General features: G+C 47.1%; 1 protein-coding gene across 1 annotated transcript in view; it reads left to right on the top strand.

Moving 5' to 3' along the window:
• Positions 1-20,541, top strand: part of PPP1R16B (protein phosphatase 1 regulatory subunit 16B) — a 60,240-nt gene extending 39,699 nt beyond the window's left edge. Inside the window, exons 3-11 of the mRNA XM_054274461.1 lie at positions 11,061-11,131; positions 13,028-13,173; positions 14,704-14,807; positions 15,060-15,184; positions 16,922-17,047; positions 17,392-17,467; positions 17,842-17,971; positions 18,731-18,899; positions 19,808-20,541. Of these exons, the coding sequence (XP_054130436.1) occupies positions 11,061-11,131; positions 13,028-13,173; positions 14,704-14,807; positions 15,060-15,184; positions 16,922-17,047; positions 17,392-17,467; positions 17,842-17,971; positions 18,731-18,899; positions 19,808-20,323 (1,463 nt within the window). The 3' untranslated portion in view covers positions 20,324-20,541. The remainder of the gene's footprint in view (positions 1-11,060; positions 11,132-13,027; positions 13,174-14,703; positions 14,808-15,059; positions 15,185-16,921; positions 17,048-17,391; positions 17,468-17,841; positions 17,972-18,730; positions 18,900-19,807) is intronic.
• Positions 20,542-20,746: the final 205 nt, after the last annotated feature.

The following is a 20,746-nucleotide window of genomic DNA, read 5'->3' as shown; positions in this document are numbered from 1 at the left end:
GAAGCAAACAGGGTGGGATGAAATGGCTCATTAACAGCACTGGCTTTACTACAGAAATAAGCAGAGTTTTCACTGCTGCTGGGAGGAGAATGCTCCTGCTGTTGCTAGTGGCAAAACTTAATGGGGAATTTTAATGGCTGTTAATTATTTTGCAAACTGCCATTTTATTGGGAAATGTGATACACTTTTGCAAACTGAAGCTGTTCTCCGCTGGTGCAGAAAGGAAAACTGGAACTCCTCTGAGCTGCCTCTTGCTGCAGAGGCTGGGGGAGGCATTCCACTTGCAATTCTGACGTGGAGATTTGTCTTTTATCCCTGGATAAGAGTCCTCTCACAGGGATGAAGTGAGAGAAGTCAACAGATGGTTGGACTTGATGATCTTAAAAGTCTTTTCCAACCTTAGCAATGCTATGATTCTAAGTGGGGTATATTGTGCTGTCTCTGCTCCCTGCTGTTGCCTGTAACTCCGTGTTCCCAGCATCAAGGAGCTGTGGCTTCAGTGCTCAGAGATACTGCTCTGATGAGTGGGGTGCTTTAAACCTGTGTGGGAGCTGCAGGAATGACGTATTTTTTAATTTCGTGGTTTGAGCTATGTGTTTTGTTAATATATATTACAACAATAGATTCAGATAATGCATAATACATATAATTATAATAAGCTCAGCGTGTAAACACAAAGCAATGAATTAAAAATAAATAAATCAGAGTATGCATAGAGACTGAAGTGCTCATCTCACATCAGTGACCTGGCCTGAAGCACTAAGGCAAAGCATTTTCTGGAGGAAACTTTCAGTTCTTTTCCTCTTTATGTTGAGTAAAAGGCTCTCAGGCTGCCCCAAAGGCTGGTCCTGAGCTCAGAGCTCCAGGTTTAGGTTTGGACCCCAAACCTCTCCTTGCTCCAGGGAGCATCCTTGTTGCCCTGCCAGGAAATGGAGAGCTTTTCTCTCTCTGCCCACCACGGATCTGAGGGGGTTTGCTGAGTTCAGGCTGCATTATGCAGATGAAAGATGGGAGCTGGTGGAGATGGCTTTTGAAAGGGAGGTGAAAAAGCAAAGTGCTGCCAGCCCCATGCTCAGTTCCTTTCTTCTCTGCATCAAAGTGCTGCAAGCTCAGCAGAGGAGAGCTGGCAGCAAAAGCTGTCCTGGGTTCACATGAGGCTCCCTTTGGTGTCTGTGCACAGGGCAGGGGTGGGTGAACACAGCCTGTTGGGCTTTTTTGTGCCTTTCTGAGGTCTGAATGACCTGTCAAGGTCTGGAGCTGCCTCCCGTGGGCCTCCCAGCAGTCACAGAGCTGCATCTCCCTGCCTGGGAATACTCATCTTCTCCAAGTGGTGGCAAGCAGAAATAACCTGGAGCTTGTGGCAGAAGTTGTTTGAGAGAGTTTTCAACTTTGTGTGATGGAACAGATGAGATAATTATTAAAACAAGGTGTGCACAGCAGTCACAATCAGGTTATAGACCAGGCCAGGCTGTGTGCCTGCTTGTTTTGACCAAATTTGAAGGCTTTTTTTTGCTGTCTCTGCCTCATTTATTGCAAGCACCACTGCAGCTGTGAAAAACCTGCATTTCTGCCAAGTTCAGGTGCTAACTGTTGATTCCACTCTCACATGTATGAGCTGGGTTCCCTGCAGTGCTGAATTACTCTGGTGATGATGTTACAGATAAAGTTGGCTTCTCTGACCAGAGTTTGTTGGTCACCAAGGGACACTGGACTTTGGGATTGCTTTGGGATTGGAGGTATTTGACCTGGAGAGCAAATTTGAAAGCCCTGCTTTGTTAACACAAAGAATAAATTGTGGGCTGTGTGATTTGTCTGTGTGACAGGTGCTGAAGTGAAGGTTCAGAGAGAACTGGTTGGAAAGTCTGGGGGAACAGTGAGATTTGATCAGCACGTACAAATTGCAAACTTGGGCATGGGCATGTGAGAGTAGGGATAAGAAATAGCTGTTAGCACGGAGGTTTCAGCTGCTTTGTCCAGTTTTGAACAACAGGAAGGATGGGGGAGAGCAGAGTTTTTTGTGCTTAAGGGGCAGAGCTGGGACATGGGCTCAAGGGCAGTGTCACAGCTGCGCCATGGACTGTCACTGTCACCTTGGCAAGGAAAGGTCCCAGAGCCTTGGTCTGACTTGGGCTGAGATGTCACAGCTATGAAACGAGGCAAAAACTGAATGCAAAAAATCAAGAGACAGCCTGGAGCTCACTCCACTAACAGAAGCTGCACTTTGGGAGATCTCTGGATGGAAAGTGCTGTTGAAATTTAAATCTCTGAAATGTGTAAAATTTCCTGCAGAATAATTGCAGGTTGCAAAAGCATTGCTAAGGATTGCCAGTGCTTCTCTGGTAAACTTCAGGTTGCTGCTTAACTTGCATGCAAGTTTTTTCTGTAATGTTTGGTTTTGAAAACGAAACCATATTCTGTCTTTATCTGATATTAGAAAAAGGGATGTGGGGAGGTGATTTTCTGCTTTTATAGATATTTCCCTTCCCACAGTGCACAGCAGCATGGCATTTCCAGTTAGAAACAGAGCCAAGGAGCTGAGGTTTTAGCAGATTACTCTTTGACTGCTGGCATGTCCCTTGTGGTCTCCCAGGTGGGTAATGGTGTGAGACACATCTGGGCTGGCAGCAGCTCCTGCTGTGGCACTGTCACACAGAGCTGGGCACGTGTCCTGGTGTGAAAAAAGCCAATCACTTGTTTTTAAAATTTTAAAAAGTTTAATGATGATAAAATGGTTATAAAAATAGTAATATAATTAGAGTAATCATTTGGGCAATTTGGATTAGGACAATATGAGACAATAGAAACAAAGCGTTATGGACAGTCCAGGTACCTTTTTCTGGGCAACATAAGCTCAAAAAAGGACCCACGTTAACAGAGGATTAACCCTTAAAAGCAACAGCCTGTTGCATATTCATACACCTCATACATGAAGCATAAATTCCATTCAAACACAGGATTCTGTCTGGTCAGTGTCAGCTTCTTCCTCTGAATCCTGACTGTGTCTTCAGGGGTGAGCGAGGCAGGAAGAAGTTCGTTTCTCCTGATAATGGGGCAATAAATTCTCTTTCTCTGAAAGATTCAGATGTCCTGTGACTGCTGTCTCAATGCAATTACTTCATTCCTTTCTTAAAAAAAATATCCCACATACATAGTTTCTATTTTAACATTTTGTTATAACCTAAACTATATTTAACATGCTACTTAAAAAAAATTTAAACAGCATAACTTTCTAACACAACACATATGATATTCATTTTAATATTTGTGAAAAGCCAGTCGTAAAATACTCATTTTTCGCACTGGCACACCAGGCCCTTGCAGGCATTCACAGCACAGCCTGGGGCAGGAGTGCAGCCATGCATGGGAGCAGACGTGAGGGTGTGATGTGGGTCTGTAGCTCTGAAACATCTCCATCCCCACTGTATTCATCCTAAACCAAAAAGAGACAGCTTTGGAGGTGGGGATGGAAAAAACCCCAATAAGCAGGGTTGATTGAGGTCAGAGAGTGGAGCAGGTACTGAAACTGCCAGAGCAGATGGAGAGAGCAGAGCAGGGCTCTCTGCAGATCAGAGTGTGGTGAGAGAAACAGAGAAACACAGAACAAGAGTCCTGGGCAGCGGAGGAGAGCCCAGGGTGCCAGGAGCTCTGGGATGTGGTCAGCAGGCTGTCCCTGCAGGGAATTGTTCAGCATGAACTCAGCTTGAGAAGCAGATCTGCATTTCCCCACCCTCCAGCACAACCTCTCTTCCGCTACTCTGAGTAGAAAGTTTCCTGTTTTATAATTGAAACTCTTAAAAACGTTCCTGTGGTTCAGGTCAGCATTCAGCTGCTTAGCTGAGGCCAGGGGATGCCTGAAACACGAGCTGGGGGCAGAGGCTGTTGGCTCTGGAACCTAAGAGCGCTTTCAAGTGGCAATAGGAGCTATTTCCTGCTCCACAGAGCACATCAGAGTATCCTCTTGCAAATCCTGGCAGTCTGGAGGTTGGAGGGGGCCTTTGCAATCCTGCTCCTCTGATCACCTGTTGGGTTATTGTGTTCATGGGGCTGGGGAGGCTCTTCACAGACAGCTGCAGAAGTTTCCCTCCTGACACCGCTGCTCCCTTTTATCTAAACACTTCTCAGGCTGTAATTTCTATTAAAGCAAATTAATTTTTATGATGCATTTCCTTTTTAGTACCCTGACAGACTTAATTTCTAATAAGATTAGTACAGACAGGTGCTGAGTGCTCCGTGTCTCAGTAGATGGATCTTGGTCCAACACATCAAAAGTTGTTTCTGAACTTGTGTACAAGTGAGATCCTCTGTGCTGCTCAGATAAAAGGCAGCACATGTAGTGTTGATTTTGTGTTGTGTGAATGGATTTGCTTGTGTTGTAATGACTTCCAAGAAGTGCTTTTTGTAGGGAGAAGGCTGGAAACAGCCAGAGGAGGAGGAGAACAGGAGGTGCTGGTTGAGTTTCTGGCTCTGTAGGTGCCCTTTGTCTCACTCTGCCTGAAGCTCAAATTAAAATGAGATGTGTTGCTCACCTGCTTGGGCCTACCAAACCCAAAATTTCAGGTGTGAACTGAGGAGATGGGGGATGAAGATGCCCCTGGAGCTGCTGCTGGAGGATGTGGCTGTCCATCATCCCTCTCTTTGTGCTGTTGTTCCCTGCTCAGGCCACTGACTCGTGTTGTTCCACCACAGCAGGACCATTCCCTTTATGAGCTCTGACACCCTAAAATCCAGCACTGCTCTGCTGGTACCAAGCTCCTGAGTCATCCTTGGGAAACTTGGCCTTGGGTTGCTTGGTCCATGCCTCCCAAAGTCTGAGCTAATATATTTTTTAGTACTCTTTAAATCAGGACTGTTCAAATAACTGCTCTGAAATGGCTCTAAAGAGAGAGGAGGCTGTGCTGCAGCCCAGGTGTTTCTGTCACGGTGATATTGGGGAATCTGCTTTCCTGGCTCCCTGCCCACAGCAATCCTGCTGAAGGCAGCTGAGCCCAAAGGTTATATAAAACACTCATCCCTTTCAAATCCCATCATCTGTTTAAAAACCATCCCAAAATGATTTATTTATTCTTCCAATACCAGATGACAAATGGGAAGCCAGGGAAGTAACCTTTGACTTTAATTTTGCTTTATGTATTTAACATTTCCAGTGTGGACCAATTTCACTGTTAGCCTGACATGAAAAGAGGATCAGGATACTTTTGAACATGACACTACATCCTTAGAAAGCTGTGTCAGAGGGCAGCATCCTCTAATTTTTATTTTCCCAACTGAAATAAATTTGGCTTTGCTTCTGCTACACCCTTTGAGCACTGTGGCTGCAGATGGGTAACTTGCACATTTCCTTATCCCAGTAATCCCAGGTGGATGGCAGCCATTGAGGAAAGATGCTTTATCATCACTAGCACTAAGTGGATTATCAGAGCTTGAAGTCCTGCATGCAGAACAAGAAAAATGTGAGATGCAGAAGGGTGGGGGAGCCAGGCTGTCCCCATCCATCTGAGAAGCTGCTGTAGGAGGTTGTCCCTTTGTAGCATTGCTCTTGGTGCTGTGGTGCTGCAGTGATGGGTAAGGGTTGAAAGCATAAAGCAAAAATGGACTGAAATATGCACAAACAGGGGGAGAAAGTATTGGACTCTGTGCATTAAATAAATGTACGACTTGTTGACTTGCTGTCAGAATAAAACCTGTATAAACCAGGTCCCCAACCGTATAGGAGGAGCCTGCTGTGAAAAACAGGCTCCTGGGGGCTGAGGAGGGCTGGGCCCTCTTAACTCAGAAACCATCAAAGTCAGGAATAGATTTTCCTTGAGAGGAGCAGCCCCTGGGCCGAGCGTGGCTGCGTGCAGAGCGCCTGCCTTGAGCGTGGCACCAAGCAGATGGGGCTCTGCTGGCCTCTCTCCAGACTTGCCAGGTTTTGTGGGTATATTATGTGTGTGCCTGGCTATCAGCTGGGTGGGAAGTGTTTAACAGGCTTTGAACCTTCCTGAGAAAGCTCGGTGATCAATCAGGATGGGATGTCTCAGTCGCTGGCTCAGCAGGCAAACTGAGCCATATTTATTTTTAGGTGTACTCTGTGTTTGAAGCTGTGTGTGGCATTTTGCTTTCTGAGGGGTTTTTCTGTCTTTCAGAAAGCTTTAGGGAGCTGTGGAGTTTATCAATGGGCCAGCATGGGCTATCAGTTGTACATTGCAGGGAGTGGAGGATAAGGCTGAGTGAGTTCATCCTGTTATTGCTCAGAGTTCAGACATGCTGTAAAATGTGAGTGTCATTGTATGCTGGGCTAGGGAGCTGGCAGAGCACTCACAGCCTCAGTGCTGTTTTCCTGGCATTGTTTCTCCTGTGTAATAAATATCCCTGCACAACCACAGCAGTAAACATGCAGCTTTGAAGTAGCTGAGCTCCTCCACAGCCCCATGCCTGGCAGGCTGGGATCAGTCTTTGCAGACATTTGCCAACACCCCTGTGTGAATGTCACTACAAATAATGCTGCAAGGAGCTGCTTCTGCTACACTGGGTCTTTGAACAAAGCTGCATTTGGGTGAAAGAGACTTGGAGCAATGTGTAAAAATGGGTTTTTTATGCAGTGAAGTCATGTGAACATACAGAAATTATTGTACTGTTACAGACACCCCACCTTTTAAAGGTGGCTTAAAAGTGCCTGGTTCACCAAAAGGTGAACTTGAAGAGTTTGGATGATTTCAAATAGAAATTGTTGAGTAAAATAGATTGAGACAAACCTGGATTTTTGCAAAGTAATGGCCTGTGTGTGTATGTAAACTTGGAGCACACAGGTAAGCCTGCTTGCCAGGAGAGGCAGTTTGCCATTATATATTTTTGGGAGGAATCAGGACCTCCTATCAGGAAGGTGTCTGTTGGATTTTTTTTTTAATCCCTCCATGATATCCATATCAGTTCCAGCTGGCTTTTTCTCTTATGGGTTATTAATGCTTGAGGTATGCAAGTGCTTGGTATAGATGGGAGTGTAACAGGATCCAGGATTTTATGGTGTAGCTTATTGACTTAGGGGAAACTGCACTAACAGAGGCTTTTTTTCCCTTCATCTGGTTTAAGAACTTTTCTGGAAAAGCTGTTTCTAGAGTAAACTCAGTGGGAAGTAACACCAATAAAAAAATGACAGCACTGCAACGTCTCTTCAGGCTGGAGAGTCGATTGACCTGTGTTGAGTTTTCCTTTGCAGTGTTGTTTTTGCCTTTCCCTTGCTTTTTAGTTTTTGGGGAGAATAATTGAGGCTGTGGGAGTAGAAGGAGCTCCTGAGAAGTGGTTTGCTGTGTTTGGGGAGGAGAATCTTTCTAAGGCTGCCCCAGGACAGTGTTTGAGCCTCCCTCCTCCCTGATGGAGGGAGGCTTAAAACCGAGGCTGTATTTTTACAGCTGTTGTGGGAGCTTTTTCCATTTAACACAGCGCAGATGTGAATGATAAAATAGAAATTGAAGATTAATGTACACCATCTTGCTGTGTGAGAGTTTCAATTATAGGCAGAGCAAGGAGAATAATGGAAAATACATTTGAGTGATCGCTCAGTTAATACAATTTGCAATGAATTATTCACAACAATTTGTTCACCCAGCTCTTATTGCCATCATTTTCGTTCCTTCATTTGCCATGCTTTTGGAACTGCTTCCCACAACTTGTGCTGGATGTGTAATGAAGAATCTCCAGGCACCCAGCCCCTGCTCCCCACCTGCCTCCACCCACGTGCAGCTCTGACAGGGCTCAGCAGTTTTGGCCCTGAGCTCTCTAAGAAGTTAATCAGGTGTTAGTGTGCAGCCTGATGCTGCTCAACGCACTGATGTGACCCCAAAGAGCCCCTTCTGTGGGGCTCAGGGGCTCTCAGAGGGCTCATTTCTGCGCTGTTCCATGAGCATGGGGGATTGTCCTTCCACCAGAGCAGGCTGAGGCTTGAGCTGACAGAAGGTGATCAGCTGGGGCTGGGTGATTAATCTGTGTCCTTGGGAGTGAGGGTTTGCTTCCTACCTGGACAGCATCAGTCATGCCTGGAGGTGGGGTGGAAGGTGTGGGACACCAGCAGGGTTTGGAGAGAGAAGCATTTTGCACGCTCAGGTCGCTGTGACTGATGCTGTGTGTGAAGCAGCAGAGCAGATCAGTGCCACAGGTGAGGGCCCAGCTCCCAGCACTGCACAGCAGCACAGATGAGCCCCCCTTTCCTGTTCTTTGGGCACTGGATAACCCACAAATGCACATTTTCTCCTGAAGTTTATCAGAAAGGAGGACTTATTTTTCCTGGCTGTTTGGGAAGGGCTGTTCCTGGGTGGTGGGCATGGAGAAGGTGTCCAAATCCTCTCTCCATGTGCCTCTGCAGCTCACAGAGGGAGAGGGGGTGATGGAGCTGCTCTTTGCCACCCCATGCCCTGATGCTGGGCAGGAATGGGGCTGTGTTCTGCTGGGAGCTTGGGCAGGAGTGGGGCTGTGTTCTGCTGGGAACTTGGGCAGGAATGGGGCTGTGTTCTGCTGGGAGCTTGGGCAGGAGTGGGGCTGTGTTCTGCTGGGAACTTGGGCAGGAATGGGGCTGTGTTCTGCTGGGAGCTTGGGCAGGAGTGGGGCTGTGTTCTGCTGGGAACTTGGGCAGGAATGGGGCTGTGTTCTGCTGGGAGCTTGGGCAGGAGTGGGGCTGAGTTCTTCTGGGAACTTGGGCAGGAGTGGGGCTGAGTTCTGCTCTGAACTTGGGCAGGAATGGGGCTGAGTTCTGCTCTGAACCTGGACTGCTGGGCAGGAATAGGGTTTGTTGCCCCCTGACCCTGTGCTGCCCTGAGCCCTGAAATGCGTTTCCTAAGCCCTGAAATGCAATCTTCAGTTTAGGACTGGACAGAAAGCAGTCTGATCTCTTCTTCGTGCCTCATTTGCCTGGACTCAGCGGTACCACATCCATGCCTGGCTGCATTATCTGACTTTTCTAAGCCCTTTTCTGGTGTCCTGTGGCTGCCACTCCTCAGTGTATTGGGAGGTTCTGGGCAATAAGGTGAGCCTGTCCTGAGGGCACAAGGGAGCCACGGGGAGGTGCACTGGGAGCACGAGGGCTGCTGCAGGGGTTAGGGAAAAATTCAAAGCTTCTTTAGGGTAAGATTAAAACTTCTCTGAATCTTAACCCTTCAGGGCCTCTTACAAGCTCTGTCAAGCCATGATCACAGTGCCTTTGACACAAACCCTGTAACAAGCTGGGATTTATGCTGCTGCTTCTTCCCATGGAGAGACAGCACTTACAAGGTTAATTTGCCAGCATCTACTTGTCCAAATCTCCATAATCAGGCAAAACATGATTATGGAGCTGTGTGTCATTAGTACACAATGGCACTTAACTGACTGAGATTGAATTAAAACCGTAATGGCAGAGCATCCAAGGTAAATAAGAGACAAGCAGACTCACTGGTGGATGACTTGTCTATCACTCAGCTTGGATTAGGAGAGCAGGAGCTCAGGGCTGGCCAGAAACAGTAGAAGCAGAGTCATTAAATTGGATATACTGGCTGAGGTTCAGTGCTCCTATTACTGTTCAGCATGCAAGTGTTGGGGCTGTGAGTGCAGTGTGGGCGTGGGCTTCCTGCACTGGCCTTTGAGCTGGGAAAAAATAAAAAGGCTTTGGGTTCACTGTGGTGCTGGGTGAGTTTTGTCTTTGCTGTATTCTGATTTTTTGTATCAGTTTCACCAAGCAGGTGTCAATGCCTTGAAATTATTTCCAGCAAAAGTAAATCCAAGCATTCATTTTGAGTTGGGTGAAACAACTCTGTGATGTGAAGTGTTTTATTTCACTTCTGTCTGGTTTTGCCTTCCTTTGCGATAACGTCAGAGCAGCGGCTTCCAATCAGAATTTCACTTTGCTTTCCATTTGCCTTTCTTGTAAGTGCCTTTTCCAGATCTTTTAAACAAAGCCTCATAAATCATCCCTGATGTCATGGTGGGTGTGTTTTCCATGTTGTGTTTTGCGTGCCAGAAGTGCTGTGTCCCCAGGGACAGCGCTGCAGATGGTTCTCCCTGTGGATGTGCTGGGGGAAGAGCTCCCTCTGACAGCAGGGATCAGAGGCTGCAGGATGCTCTGGAGTGAGCAGCCTTGCAGTATTTTTGATTGCCAGCTCTGAGGGAAGTTATTGCCCTTTTAGCTCTGTCAGTGATCCTGGCTGTGCAGCTCTGGTTGCACTCAGTGCCTGCACGCCTGCCATCAAATCAGATGTGATGTGAATATCTGCTGCTGCTCTGGCCCTGGGGAGGTGATTATGAACCTCTGGCTTGTGCTTGTGCTGTCAGTGACATTTGAGGTAGGAAAAGCATTAGGTAGTGACATCTCTGGGGAAAAAACAGGGAATGAGCAAGGCAACAACAGAAAATGGGCATGGATCATCAAGATCTGTCAGCAGTGTTGAATTTGAAGAGTTTCTGGTGTTGCTATTAATTTATGCCCTCTGCCAAGCTTGTTGCTGTTGCCCTCTGCAAGTTTTTCACCTAGGGGCTAATGACTTTTCATGTATTTCAGAAATTTACATTTGAATGGAATAAATGTTACCCTTTCCCCCCAAAGCAGTGATTAATAATGAAAGCCTCTGGGAAGTTTTCTCCAAACACCCAGCAGCTCAAGTGAAGTGTCCAAAGCAGCCCTGGTGTATTCAATGTGGCAGGGCCCTGAATGCATGGATTACTTCTTGAGGCAAAGCCTCATCCCTCTCATGGTGGGAGGAATCTCTTCCATGGTTGTAACTTGGGACCCCAAAATCCTCTTTAGGCCACAGAGTGCAGAGGTTGTTGCACTCAGGCATTGTGAAGCACACAAAAAATGGAGACTGTTCCAGCACAACTGAAGGAAAATTGTAACTGTGCAAAGTCTCCTTTGGAAGGAGGTTGGGGGAAAATTGTGTGCTGGTGCTCTCTGCTGGATAAAGCCAGGAAGGCTCTGCTCTCACTGCGGTGACAAGCCAGCACTGATGATTTCACACTGATGGTGTGAAATGCATTGCCTTGAACCTGTCCAGGGCTGGCTGAGAGCACGAGATGTGGCAGGGTGGCTGCTCTGACTCTCCTCTGTGCTTGCCTTGCAGTGTGTTACCTGCTGAAGAGCAACATCAGCCCCGACCTGTGCAATGAGGATGGATTAACTGCGCTGCATCAGGTGAGCTCACTCCTCCCTGATGCCCACTCAGCCAGCCTGGCCAGGTCTAACTGGGACACCTCTTAGATTTCTTTTTCCCCCCTCTGTTAAAGCAGTGAAACCTCACCATGTTGTGCTGGCAATCCGGTTTCTTGGGGAGCAAACTGAGATCAAATAATTTTCTTGCTATCCCAGACTTTATTCAGTAATAAGAGCTCAGGGTCAGGGCTGGACTTCACATGTGAACAGCATTTCCCCCACTCTTTAATTTTTGTAGGTAGGACTGGGCTCTAAATTCTCATAAAAGATAAACTGAAATTTAATGACCGTGGCAATCCATGAGTTTTTGAAAGTGATTTAAATAAATGATGCACAAGGTGCTTGAAGAACCCGCTGCTGCTTGCTGTAGGGACTTCTAAAGTCAGTAAGAGATGGGAGCAGTTGGTCACCAGTGAAATACAGACTTGCTATAGTGGTGAGTAGGTCTGTGGCCTTCCTTGGAGCCCCTGTGCTGTTTCCATAAGGGTTTTTCTATTCTTTCTCAGGCACGTGGGACTGGCCGTGCCTGGCAGCTGCCGCCCCCACTGCTGTAACAACAGTGGTGTGGTTGTCACACCAGCACTCAGGGCTTTCTGGCCAGAGCTCCCTGCTCTGAATGCCTCCATTGACTTGGGATTTTGGATTATTGTGCCAGTTGCTTGCTCTCTTCAAAGCTGCATGAATGTTTGTTCAAAAATGCAAACTGGCTCCTGGAAGAACAAAAGGTGCCACCACCATCACCTCTCCTGAGAGATGTTACCCTGCACTCAGAGAGACACTGACAGCCTCCTTGCTTTCCCAACCAGGCTCTGAAGCCTGGAGAATCCCACCCTGCCCACTGAGAGGTTGTAAAGGTGCATTTGGGGGCTCTGATGGGAGCTTTGTATTCACTGGAATTAACTGAATCCCTGAGCACAGAGAAGCCCCTCAGTGGGCACATTAGCATTCCTTCCACTGAATGTGACTTCCTTCCACTTCTGTGATAACTTGGCTGTGTGACAGGCATGACTGTAACCCCACTTCCGTGTACAAACAGTGAACAAAATAGAAATACCTGAAAGGTCCTTGTCACTCAGCTGCTGAAATGTTTGTTGTGTGTTGGAATTCAGCCCCATTAGCAGCCTGTACTGTGTGCTGAGCTGTGTGGGTCTGCAGCAATGCACAGACCACAAACAGCCTTCTTGCACAAGAAAAAATCTTATTTTAATGTCTTTATCACATGCACATTCATGTCTAAAGGTGAACAAGAGGTGGATCAAAGAGCAAATTCCACCTTCACCAAAGGAAGGAGGTTGGTATAGCCTGCTGGGCTATACTCTAAATGCAGGAAGGAAACTGCTTTTTTTTCAGGAAGTGAAAAGTGCCCTGCAAAGTGCCCCATAATTCTGGGAATCCAATTTGTGCCTCCCCAGATAACTGTGGCAGGTAGCGTGAGCTCCTGTGAAGACTTTTGCTCATCACATGCCAGTGTGTGGGATTCTCCCTGAGAAAAGGGAATGTCAGTTTGTCAGCTCATCCCTTGGTATGTGGTTCTACTGGTTGCATTGAATTTCTGCTGTGTTTGCTCTTGAATATGGAAGACCCAGTGGAATAGAAGATGTGCACGTTTGCTGTTATTCCCAGCTGGTTCTGCCAGAATAGGCCCTGGAAAACACCAGTGACCCTTTGGTCTGTCCAGTGTAGGTGTTTTGCCTTTTTGACCTGCTGGTGCTCAATTTGGTGTTTAACCCTGCTGGAGATGCTCCTTGCCAAGCAGTGCAGGATAAAGTAGATCTCCGTATCCAGGTGCCCTTTATTATTTTACAGCTGAGCAGATGTGAACCCTCCTGTTCCCAAAGTTTAGAAAACCCCAATGTTTCTGCATTTCTTCCTGCCCAGTGCTGCATAGACAACTATGAGGACATAGTGAAGCTCCTCCTCAGCCACGGGGCCAATGTCAACGCCAAGGACAACGAGCTGTGGACTCCACTGCATGCAGCAGCCACCTGTGGCCACATCAACCTGGTGAAGATCCTCATCCAGCAGTAGGTGGCTTTTGGTGTCTCTTGGTCCTTTCTGTGAGTCTCATTCTACCCACAGCTTCTGTGGATGGAAAATGAGGCTGTTTAGGACCTTGGGAGGTTGCAGCAGTGGGGGTGATTCCCTGCTTTCAGGCTGCTCATGGGGATCCTTCCTGCCTGGGGGAGAAGGGAGAGAAGGGAGTGAAGGAGTGTCACAGACATCTTTTATGAAAAATCCTTTCCTTAGGATTTTTCCTCCTGAGAAGCTGAGAGGCCTCAGAAACAAAATGTAAACAATGATTATTTGCTGCTGTGGAATGCAACAGGTGCATCTGTGATTGGCCCATGTTGGATGTTTGTAATTAATGGCCAATCACAGTCAGCTGGCTCGGACTTTCTGTCGGAGCCACAAGCCTTTGTTATCATTCTTTGCTATTCTATTCTTAGCTAGCCTTCTGATGAAACCCTTTCTTCTATTCTTTTAGTATAGTTTTAATATAATATATATAATAAAATAATAAATCAGCCTTCTGAAACATGGAGTCAGAGCCTCGTCTCTTCCCTCATCCTCAGACCCCTGTGAACACCATCACAAAGGAGGAAGAGCAGAAGGCTCAGGAGACAACAAAATCCTGGATGACTTGGCTCAGTTTTGTGAAGCTTCTGGAGGCTGGGCCAAAATGTGCCCCTTTTTGCCTGTATTCTGGTGTGTCTGTGGAACTGTGGTCACTGGGTGGGGTAGAAACAGGAACAGCCAGCAGGATCCACTCTCAAGCTCCTAAACAGCACTTCAGATCCAGTCAAGCAGCCCCTGGTGTAGGAGGGCAGCAGTGTGCTTGTGTCACTCAGACACTTGGTGAACTTTGTGACCTCTCTCACTGGGTTTTAATTAGTGATCACCAAACTTCCTGCAAGATTTGATCCCCAGTGGTGACACAGGGTGTTTGACCAAGTCCCTAAAGCTCAAGTCTTGCCAGCAAGGAGGAGGAAACCAGGTGTGTTTTGAGCTGTTTCATGAGCACCTGTGGTTGTGCCTGTGTTGAAGCCCTCTCCTCCCTTTCCCAGAGTGCTGGTGCTTTGGGAGTGTTAACCTGCTGCCTTGCACAGCTGTGCCTGCTGCTTCTCCCTCAGGGAAGGAGACTTCTCCCTGTGGTGCTGCCATCTGGGACATAAGCATTGAAAGTTTGGCTCTTCTATGACTGTTTAATGAAGGAGAGAAGAGGATGCAGTCAAGCATCCCTTGGAGGATGTTCCCACTTGGGTTAGGAAATTTTTGGAGGTTATAAAAATGGAGCAGATGTGGAACACAGGGTATTACTGACTCAGGAAGGAGGTGTAGTGTGCTGCCTTTCATCCAGTTCTGGAATTAATCTTCTCCACTTATAGCTCCACAGCTTTGCTTCAAATCTTTTTTATCTCATGCATACATTGGTGGCATTTGGGCAACTATCAAATCCCAGTTAGTTTTTCCTAAGCATTGATCCCAGAGTTTGGCACTGTCTGCTGCAGGGTGTCTGAGGTCCTTGCTGGTGTAACTCAGTTTTCCCCTTGCAGTGGAGCAGACCTGTTGGCAGTCAATGCAGATGGCAACATGCCATATGACCTCTGTGAAGATGAGCCAACCCTGGATGTCATTGAGACTTGCATGGCCTATCAAGGTGAGGAGGCTGAGTTTATGTAAAATACAGAAATGGGTCAATGTGGTACTAAAAATTACCCTGTTTCTCAGCTCTGATTGGCCTCTGGAGAAAAGCAGAGAGCTGCTCCTGGCATCATTTCTTGGGGCTGGACTTTGGTTATTCTGATTCCTAAAGATTATGAGGGTGAAGGATGTGGGATCATATCAAGGATCCTAAATCTTATTTTACTCAACCTTTCCAACTGTCCTGTTTTAACTGGAATTTGAACAGGGATTACCCAGGAAAGGATCAATGAGATGCGAGCTGCTCCAGAGCAGGTCATGATCTGTGACATTCATGACATTCTTGCCACGGGCCAAGACCTGAACAGGACTGATGCCCAAGGTGCTACGCTGGTGAGTGAAACTGCAGAGGCTTCAGTTGTGCTTTTCCTTCAGCCCAGGGGTTGTGAAACCTGCCCTGGAGCAGGAGCTGCACAAAATCAACAGGCGCAAGTCACTGAGAGGAGGAGTCCCACAGAATATAACACATCTGCTGACCTGCAGGGAACTGGGCCTGGAAGGCCTCCCAGTAACCTCTTGCTTCTCATGGGCTGACTGGAGTGCTGTGGAGGGGATGTGGGAGCCCTCTGGTTTTACCAGGAGCAGGACCCAGTGCTGCTGGGGATTTCCTGCCTCCTTTCTGCTTTGTGTGGCTCTGGCTCACACAGAGTTTCACTGTTTGTTCCCCCTGGTGGCACCTGGCCCTGGCAGAGGTGGGCACCCAGGACAAGAGTGCAGCACAAAGCAAGCTGGCATCTCATTTGTCTGCACAGGGACTGGGAATTCTGAACTATCCCAGTTCTTTTTACCCCACAAATGTGTCTCCTAAATCATATCTTACAGCAGTCCCAGCTTAGGGAAAGTTCAGTAAGGAGGTTAAATGTGCTGTGAATTTCATACAACCATGGTGATTTGATGCTGGGGTCCAGACATAACTGAAATACAGGCACTTGGTTCATGTGTTTGAGGGCCAGGCCACAGCAGGGCATTCCAGTTTCTTAATCTAAATGTCACCTTCAGCATATACCAGAAGTGTAAGGGAAGGGCAGGCTCCCCCAAAGGTAAGCTTGGATGATTGAAGTCTTTATTGCAGCTTAATTTTTAACACACTTTTCCCTTTTACAAGGATTGTAAACATGCATTTAAGCAGACCTCTGGGCTCCCCCTTTTGTATCACCCCCAAGTGATTCCTTATTAATTCATGTGGCCTCTAGAAAGTGGCATAACATTTATGTAGAAATAATTGAGTTGCCAGAGAGCATCAGGATTTATTTCCAGATGAAGTTTTAACCCCATGTGGTGGCATACTCATGAATTTTTTTTGAAAAGAAGCTTTGATTCTCTCATTTAGCACAACTGAAGTAGGAGGAGCTCTGAGTGGAGTTAATCCCTTCAGAGCAGTGCATGGGTCAATGTTTTGCTCAGAGATGCAGCAGCAGACTGCAATTAGGAAAATCTTCAGAGACATGAAGTTGGGGAACTGAAAGAGACCATTATTGATTGTCTCCAAAGTGGTGGCTGTAGTTGGAAGCCAATATCTGAAAAATCATCCTCCCTTAAGTTAAAGTAGCCAAGGTTTAAAATGTTTTTGACTTTGAAATGGTGAAAATGATTACAGTGTGATTGAAAGTGCAATTGCACAGAGAGTCCTGACTAAAGCAGGCTGTAAATTTGATTCAAAAAAATGACATCCACAGCACTTGAGTGGGCAAGAGGAGATGTTCTTCTGGCATAGAGTGGATGATGTTCTGCATTGCAGGCTCATATTCTGATGGTGGTTTCCCTACAGATTGGAAAGCACTTAAAAGCCCCTGATTTAAAATGTGAATACATTATTTTTCTCATCCATATATCGAAGTTATTCTAAGAACTGTTAAGCAATTTCCTCTCCAAACAGAATTACATGCGGGCAATACTGAGCTTTAATAACAGGAACAACCTGCTTTGACCTGGTGCCATCTGCCCAGTGTGAAATGTGCTGCCTGTCCCGCTTTATGCTCAAACATTATCCAAGAAAATCCCCTGAAACTCAATGTATAAATCAATTTGTGGTCCTTGCAGGCAGCTCATGCTCTGTCCCTTATCTCCTAGCTGCATATAGCTGCAGCCAATGGTTATCTGCATGCAGCTGAAGTGCTTCTTGACCAGGGGGCAAGCCTGGATGTGAAGGACTGGGATGGCTGGGAGCCTCTGCATGCTGCTGCTTTCTGGGGACAGGTAAGGATTTTGCTGTGTCACGTGTGAGGGTGGCATTTCTTCCTGCCTGGACAAACAGTGGAGTACTCTGCAAATGGAATAAATCTGAACTGGGGCTGGGCTCTCTGGACAGTATCAGAGGAGATCCCAAGGGCTCCAAAAAGAACTGGTTGCTGAGAAATTTCAGGCAGAGCATGCCAGTGCAAGTGGATGGTGGGAACAGTGTTTAACATCACACACATACCAGAGTTATTTGAGGCAAGCTGAACCTGCCTCTCATCTTATTCCAACCTTTCAGCTTTAGGGAGAAAAGCCTAAATTACCTAAAATACCCCTGTCAACTTGTCTTTCTTTCCATTCTTTAGATGCAGATGGCTGAATTGCTCGTGTCCCATGGGGCTAGTTTGAGTGCCAGGACATCTTTGGATGAGATGCCAATAGGTGAGTTTATGAAGCTTAAAGAAAGAAATGTTTGAGAAGTGGCTGGAGTCTTCACATGGTGCTTTCCAGAAGCATTAACATCATGTTTTAGGTATCCTTTTGGAATCAAAGTTAAAGTTTCTTTAACTGGAGTTTTTAAGCACCTACTTTACTACAGAAGATGCTTCTTCCTGCTCATAAAAAGAAGGAAGAAGGCATATCCCAAGCACCAAGTCTTCCTGCTGTGTGTTTCCTCTGTTATCCCTTGTGCTTGGGAGCCTCCCTGCTGTTGTGTGCAGCCCTAAGACCTGGGTGTGTAACTAGGAAGGCACAATTAGTAACATGGTGTTAATGAGAGTATCTGACAAAGGGCTTGGTCTGTGTGTGTGCCATAGATCTGTGCGAAGAGGAGGAATTCAAAGTTCTGCTTCTGGAGCTGAAGCACAAGCATGATGTGATCATGAAGTCCCAGATGAGGCACAAATCCTCCCTGAGCCGCAGGACCTCCAGCACGGGCAGCCGGGGGTGAGTTCTGCTCTGCCCTGAGGGCACCTGGGCCCCTGGCCTGGCCACCCAGGGGTGTTCTCACCCTGGGGTCAGCGAGAACATCCCATCTGTCCTTTCTGAATGAAGGGCACTAGCTCTCTTTGGTTGATGAAAGCAGAGCTCCTTTGAAGAGTGGTTTTTTCTCTAGGAAGAGGTGCTAATTCTTGGGGGGAAATGGCTTTGTGCTGGTGTGGTTTAACAACTGCCCAGAGCACAGGACCAAATGGTGAGAATTTGCCTTGTTAAAACAGTGAAACTGGTGTTGGAAATCAGTGCTTCAAGTGGATTAACTTGAGCTGCTCAGTCGTATGCCACATAGCCAAGATGCAGTGCTGACACACAGTTTGGAGAGGTCTTTGTGAGATGATTCTGGACACCAAAGCAGTCCTGCACACCACAGAGCTAATTCTTGGGGGGAAACCACCACAAAGCTCCCTAAACAGCCCACGGGCCATTTCCTTCTACATTTACTCCACTGCTTGCAGAATAGATCCATAAGGTGACCTGTATGAACTCTAAAACAAATTTGCAGTGCCAGTTTAGAGCTCCTTAAAATTCCTCCCACCTTCATTATCCACCCCAGTGCCTTCACTTTGTGTGGGTGCCAGGAAGCTGAATCCTCGTTCCATTCCAGAGGGAGAGGCTGTGAGGAGGAGGAGGAGGTGAGAAGAGCTACAGGCTAAGAGGAAATGTCATGTCCTGCTCACAGCTTTGATGGGCCTTGTCCCTGTCCCACAGGAAGGTGGTGAGGAGGGCCAGCCTCTCGGACAGGACAAACCTTTACAGGAAGGAGTGTGAGAAGGAGGCCATGGTGTGGCAGCAGCTGGGGGCAGCAGAAGAAGGAAGAAACTCGGCTCTCATTGGAGAAATTGGGGAGACTCGGTCTGACCAGGAGAATACAGACCCTGTAAGGAATCTCTTCTCTTTCATGGGAGCCACTGAGGAGGGCTGTGGTGCAGCTTCAGTCACAGTGGGTGGAAGGTTGTTGAAAGCGAAGGGAGACGACCCATCTTTGTTGATCAGCATTGAGCTCCGATTTATTGATCTCACTTACACACTTTATAGTGGTGTTAATTAAACTCATGCATATTGCAAAATCTGAGCTCCTCATAGGCTACAGCTAAAACATTAATCCCTCCTTTTGTTTTCAATACCTGTGGTTTGTTATTGAAACCAAGATTTATTTTCTCACCCTGTTATGAAAGTTCTCAAGGCCTCCATGTTATTGAAGACAGGTTTGAGAACTTAGCTGTTTACAGAAACAGGCTGTGAGAAGTTGCTCCTCACAGCTGCCTTTTAAGCCATTTCTGAGCAAAATTCTCCAACAGAAGGTGGCTGAAAAATTTGTAGACGTCATCCACCAGGTGTAAGCAAAAGACCAAATTCTCATTTGGTACAAACTGGGATGTCCCACTCAAGTGGAAAGCCTGTTTTGGATGTACAGCTGCATCCATAGTTTTGAGATAAAAATGAATCAGGATGCTCCAAAAGAATAGTGTCTGCCTTTCATTCTAAAGCCCACAAGCTGGTAAGCACAAAAGAATGGTAAGCTTGCTTTGCAGTGACTTGATTTTAATTAAGTTATTGTCATTTTATGTAGATAAGCATATTATTTTTGTATATGTGTGTGAGGCCTTCAGAGTTAAGGTTTCTGTTTGGGAAACAGTTCCTGGTTGGGGCTGACAGCATTAGTGGGGGAATTCAGTGTTTGCCTGGTAGAAAGGCTGAGTGTGAGCAGACTTAGGAGCTTGTCACAGGTATGAACCCTGCTATGAGGAATGGTAGAAAATGCTCTTTCATGTCTTGTTGTTACAGAACTCAGTGCTGGAGAACTCCTCCCTCCTCCCGGAGCTGGCGAACAAAAGCACCCAGTGTGACACTGAGATCCCTCTGCAGAATGGACTGATGGCATCTGCCAGCCCTTACCAGTACACCTTTTCCAACGGGGACATTTGGAGCATGCACCCTGAGCCCGATAGCAACCCTGGGCACGTTCTGCCCTACAGCAGCCCCGGGCTGCCCGAGGCACCGCAGCTCTGGGGCACCTACAAGGAGCACAACCACCAAACGCTGTCGGAGCTGAAGAGGCAGCGAGCTGCAGCCAAGCTGCTCCAGCACCCCTTCCTCAGCACCCACTTCAGCACTGGCATGGCAGGAGTTGCTGAGAACGAGGCCAAGTCGCACTTAATGGAGTCCAGGACTTCTCCCTACAGCTCCAATGGGACCTCGGTGTATTACACAGTGTCCAGTGGGGATCCGCCCCTCCTGAAATTCAAAGCTCCCATGGAGGAAATGGAAGAGAAGGTGCATGGGTGCTGCAGGATTTCCTAGTCTGGTCTGTGTCTCACCCCAGAGGACAGGAGATGTGGGTTGGATCTATCACAGTTTGCATTTCAAAGGGAGAATTTGGTTTTGGACATCCTGACTGTGGCAGCCTTGTTCATCTCAAATTGTACTTTGCCCTGCCAATTACTTCCATTGCAGCTGGATGAATAATGCAGGTGGAGCAAGGCTCTTTAGGAGGGATGCACATCAATCTGATGTCTCCTGAGTCTTGCTCCCTGGGGAAGAAGGTATGGTGTGCTGCCTCCCCATTCTTGGGAAGCCATGAGATGCCTTGGAACAAAGAAAGGATCTGAATTCAAATCTTTGTGTCTGAGCCTCTTGCTGTACGTCACTGAGCAGCTGGAAGGTGACAGTTCAGACCTGTGTTTTCACTCTTGGGGGATGCACATATCCAGCCCCCAGATGAGG

The sequence above is a fragment of the Melozone crissalis genome, unplaced genomic scaffold (genome assembly GCF_028551555.1).
Source record: "Melozone crissalis strain CALT ecotype California unplaced genomic scaffold, PUWL_Pcris_2 ptg000017l_1, whole genome shotgun sequence".
NCBI classification, from domain to species: domain Eukaryota; kingdom Metazoa; phylum Chordata; class Aves; order Passeriformes; family Passerellidae; genus Melozone; species Melozone crissalis.
This window is presented reverse-complemented; position numbering and strand designations above follow the sequence as displayed.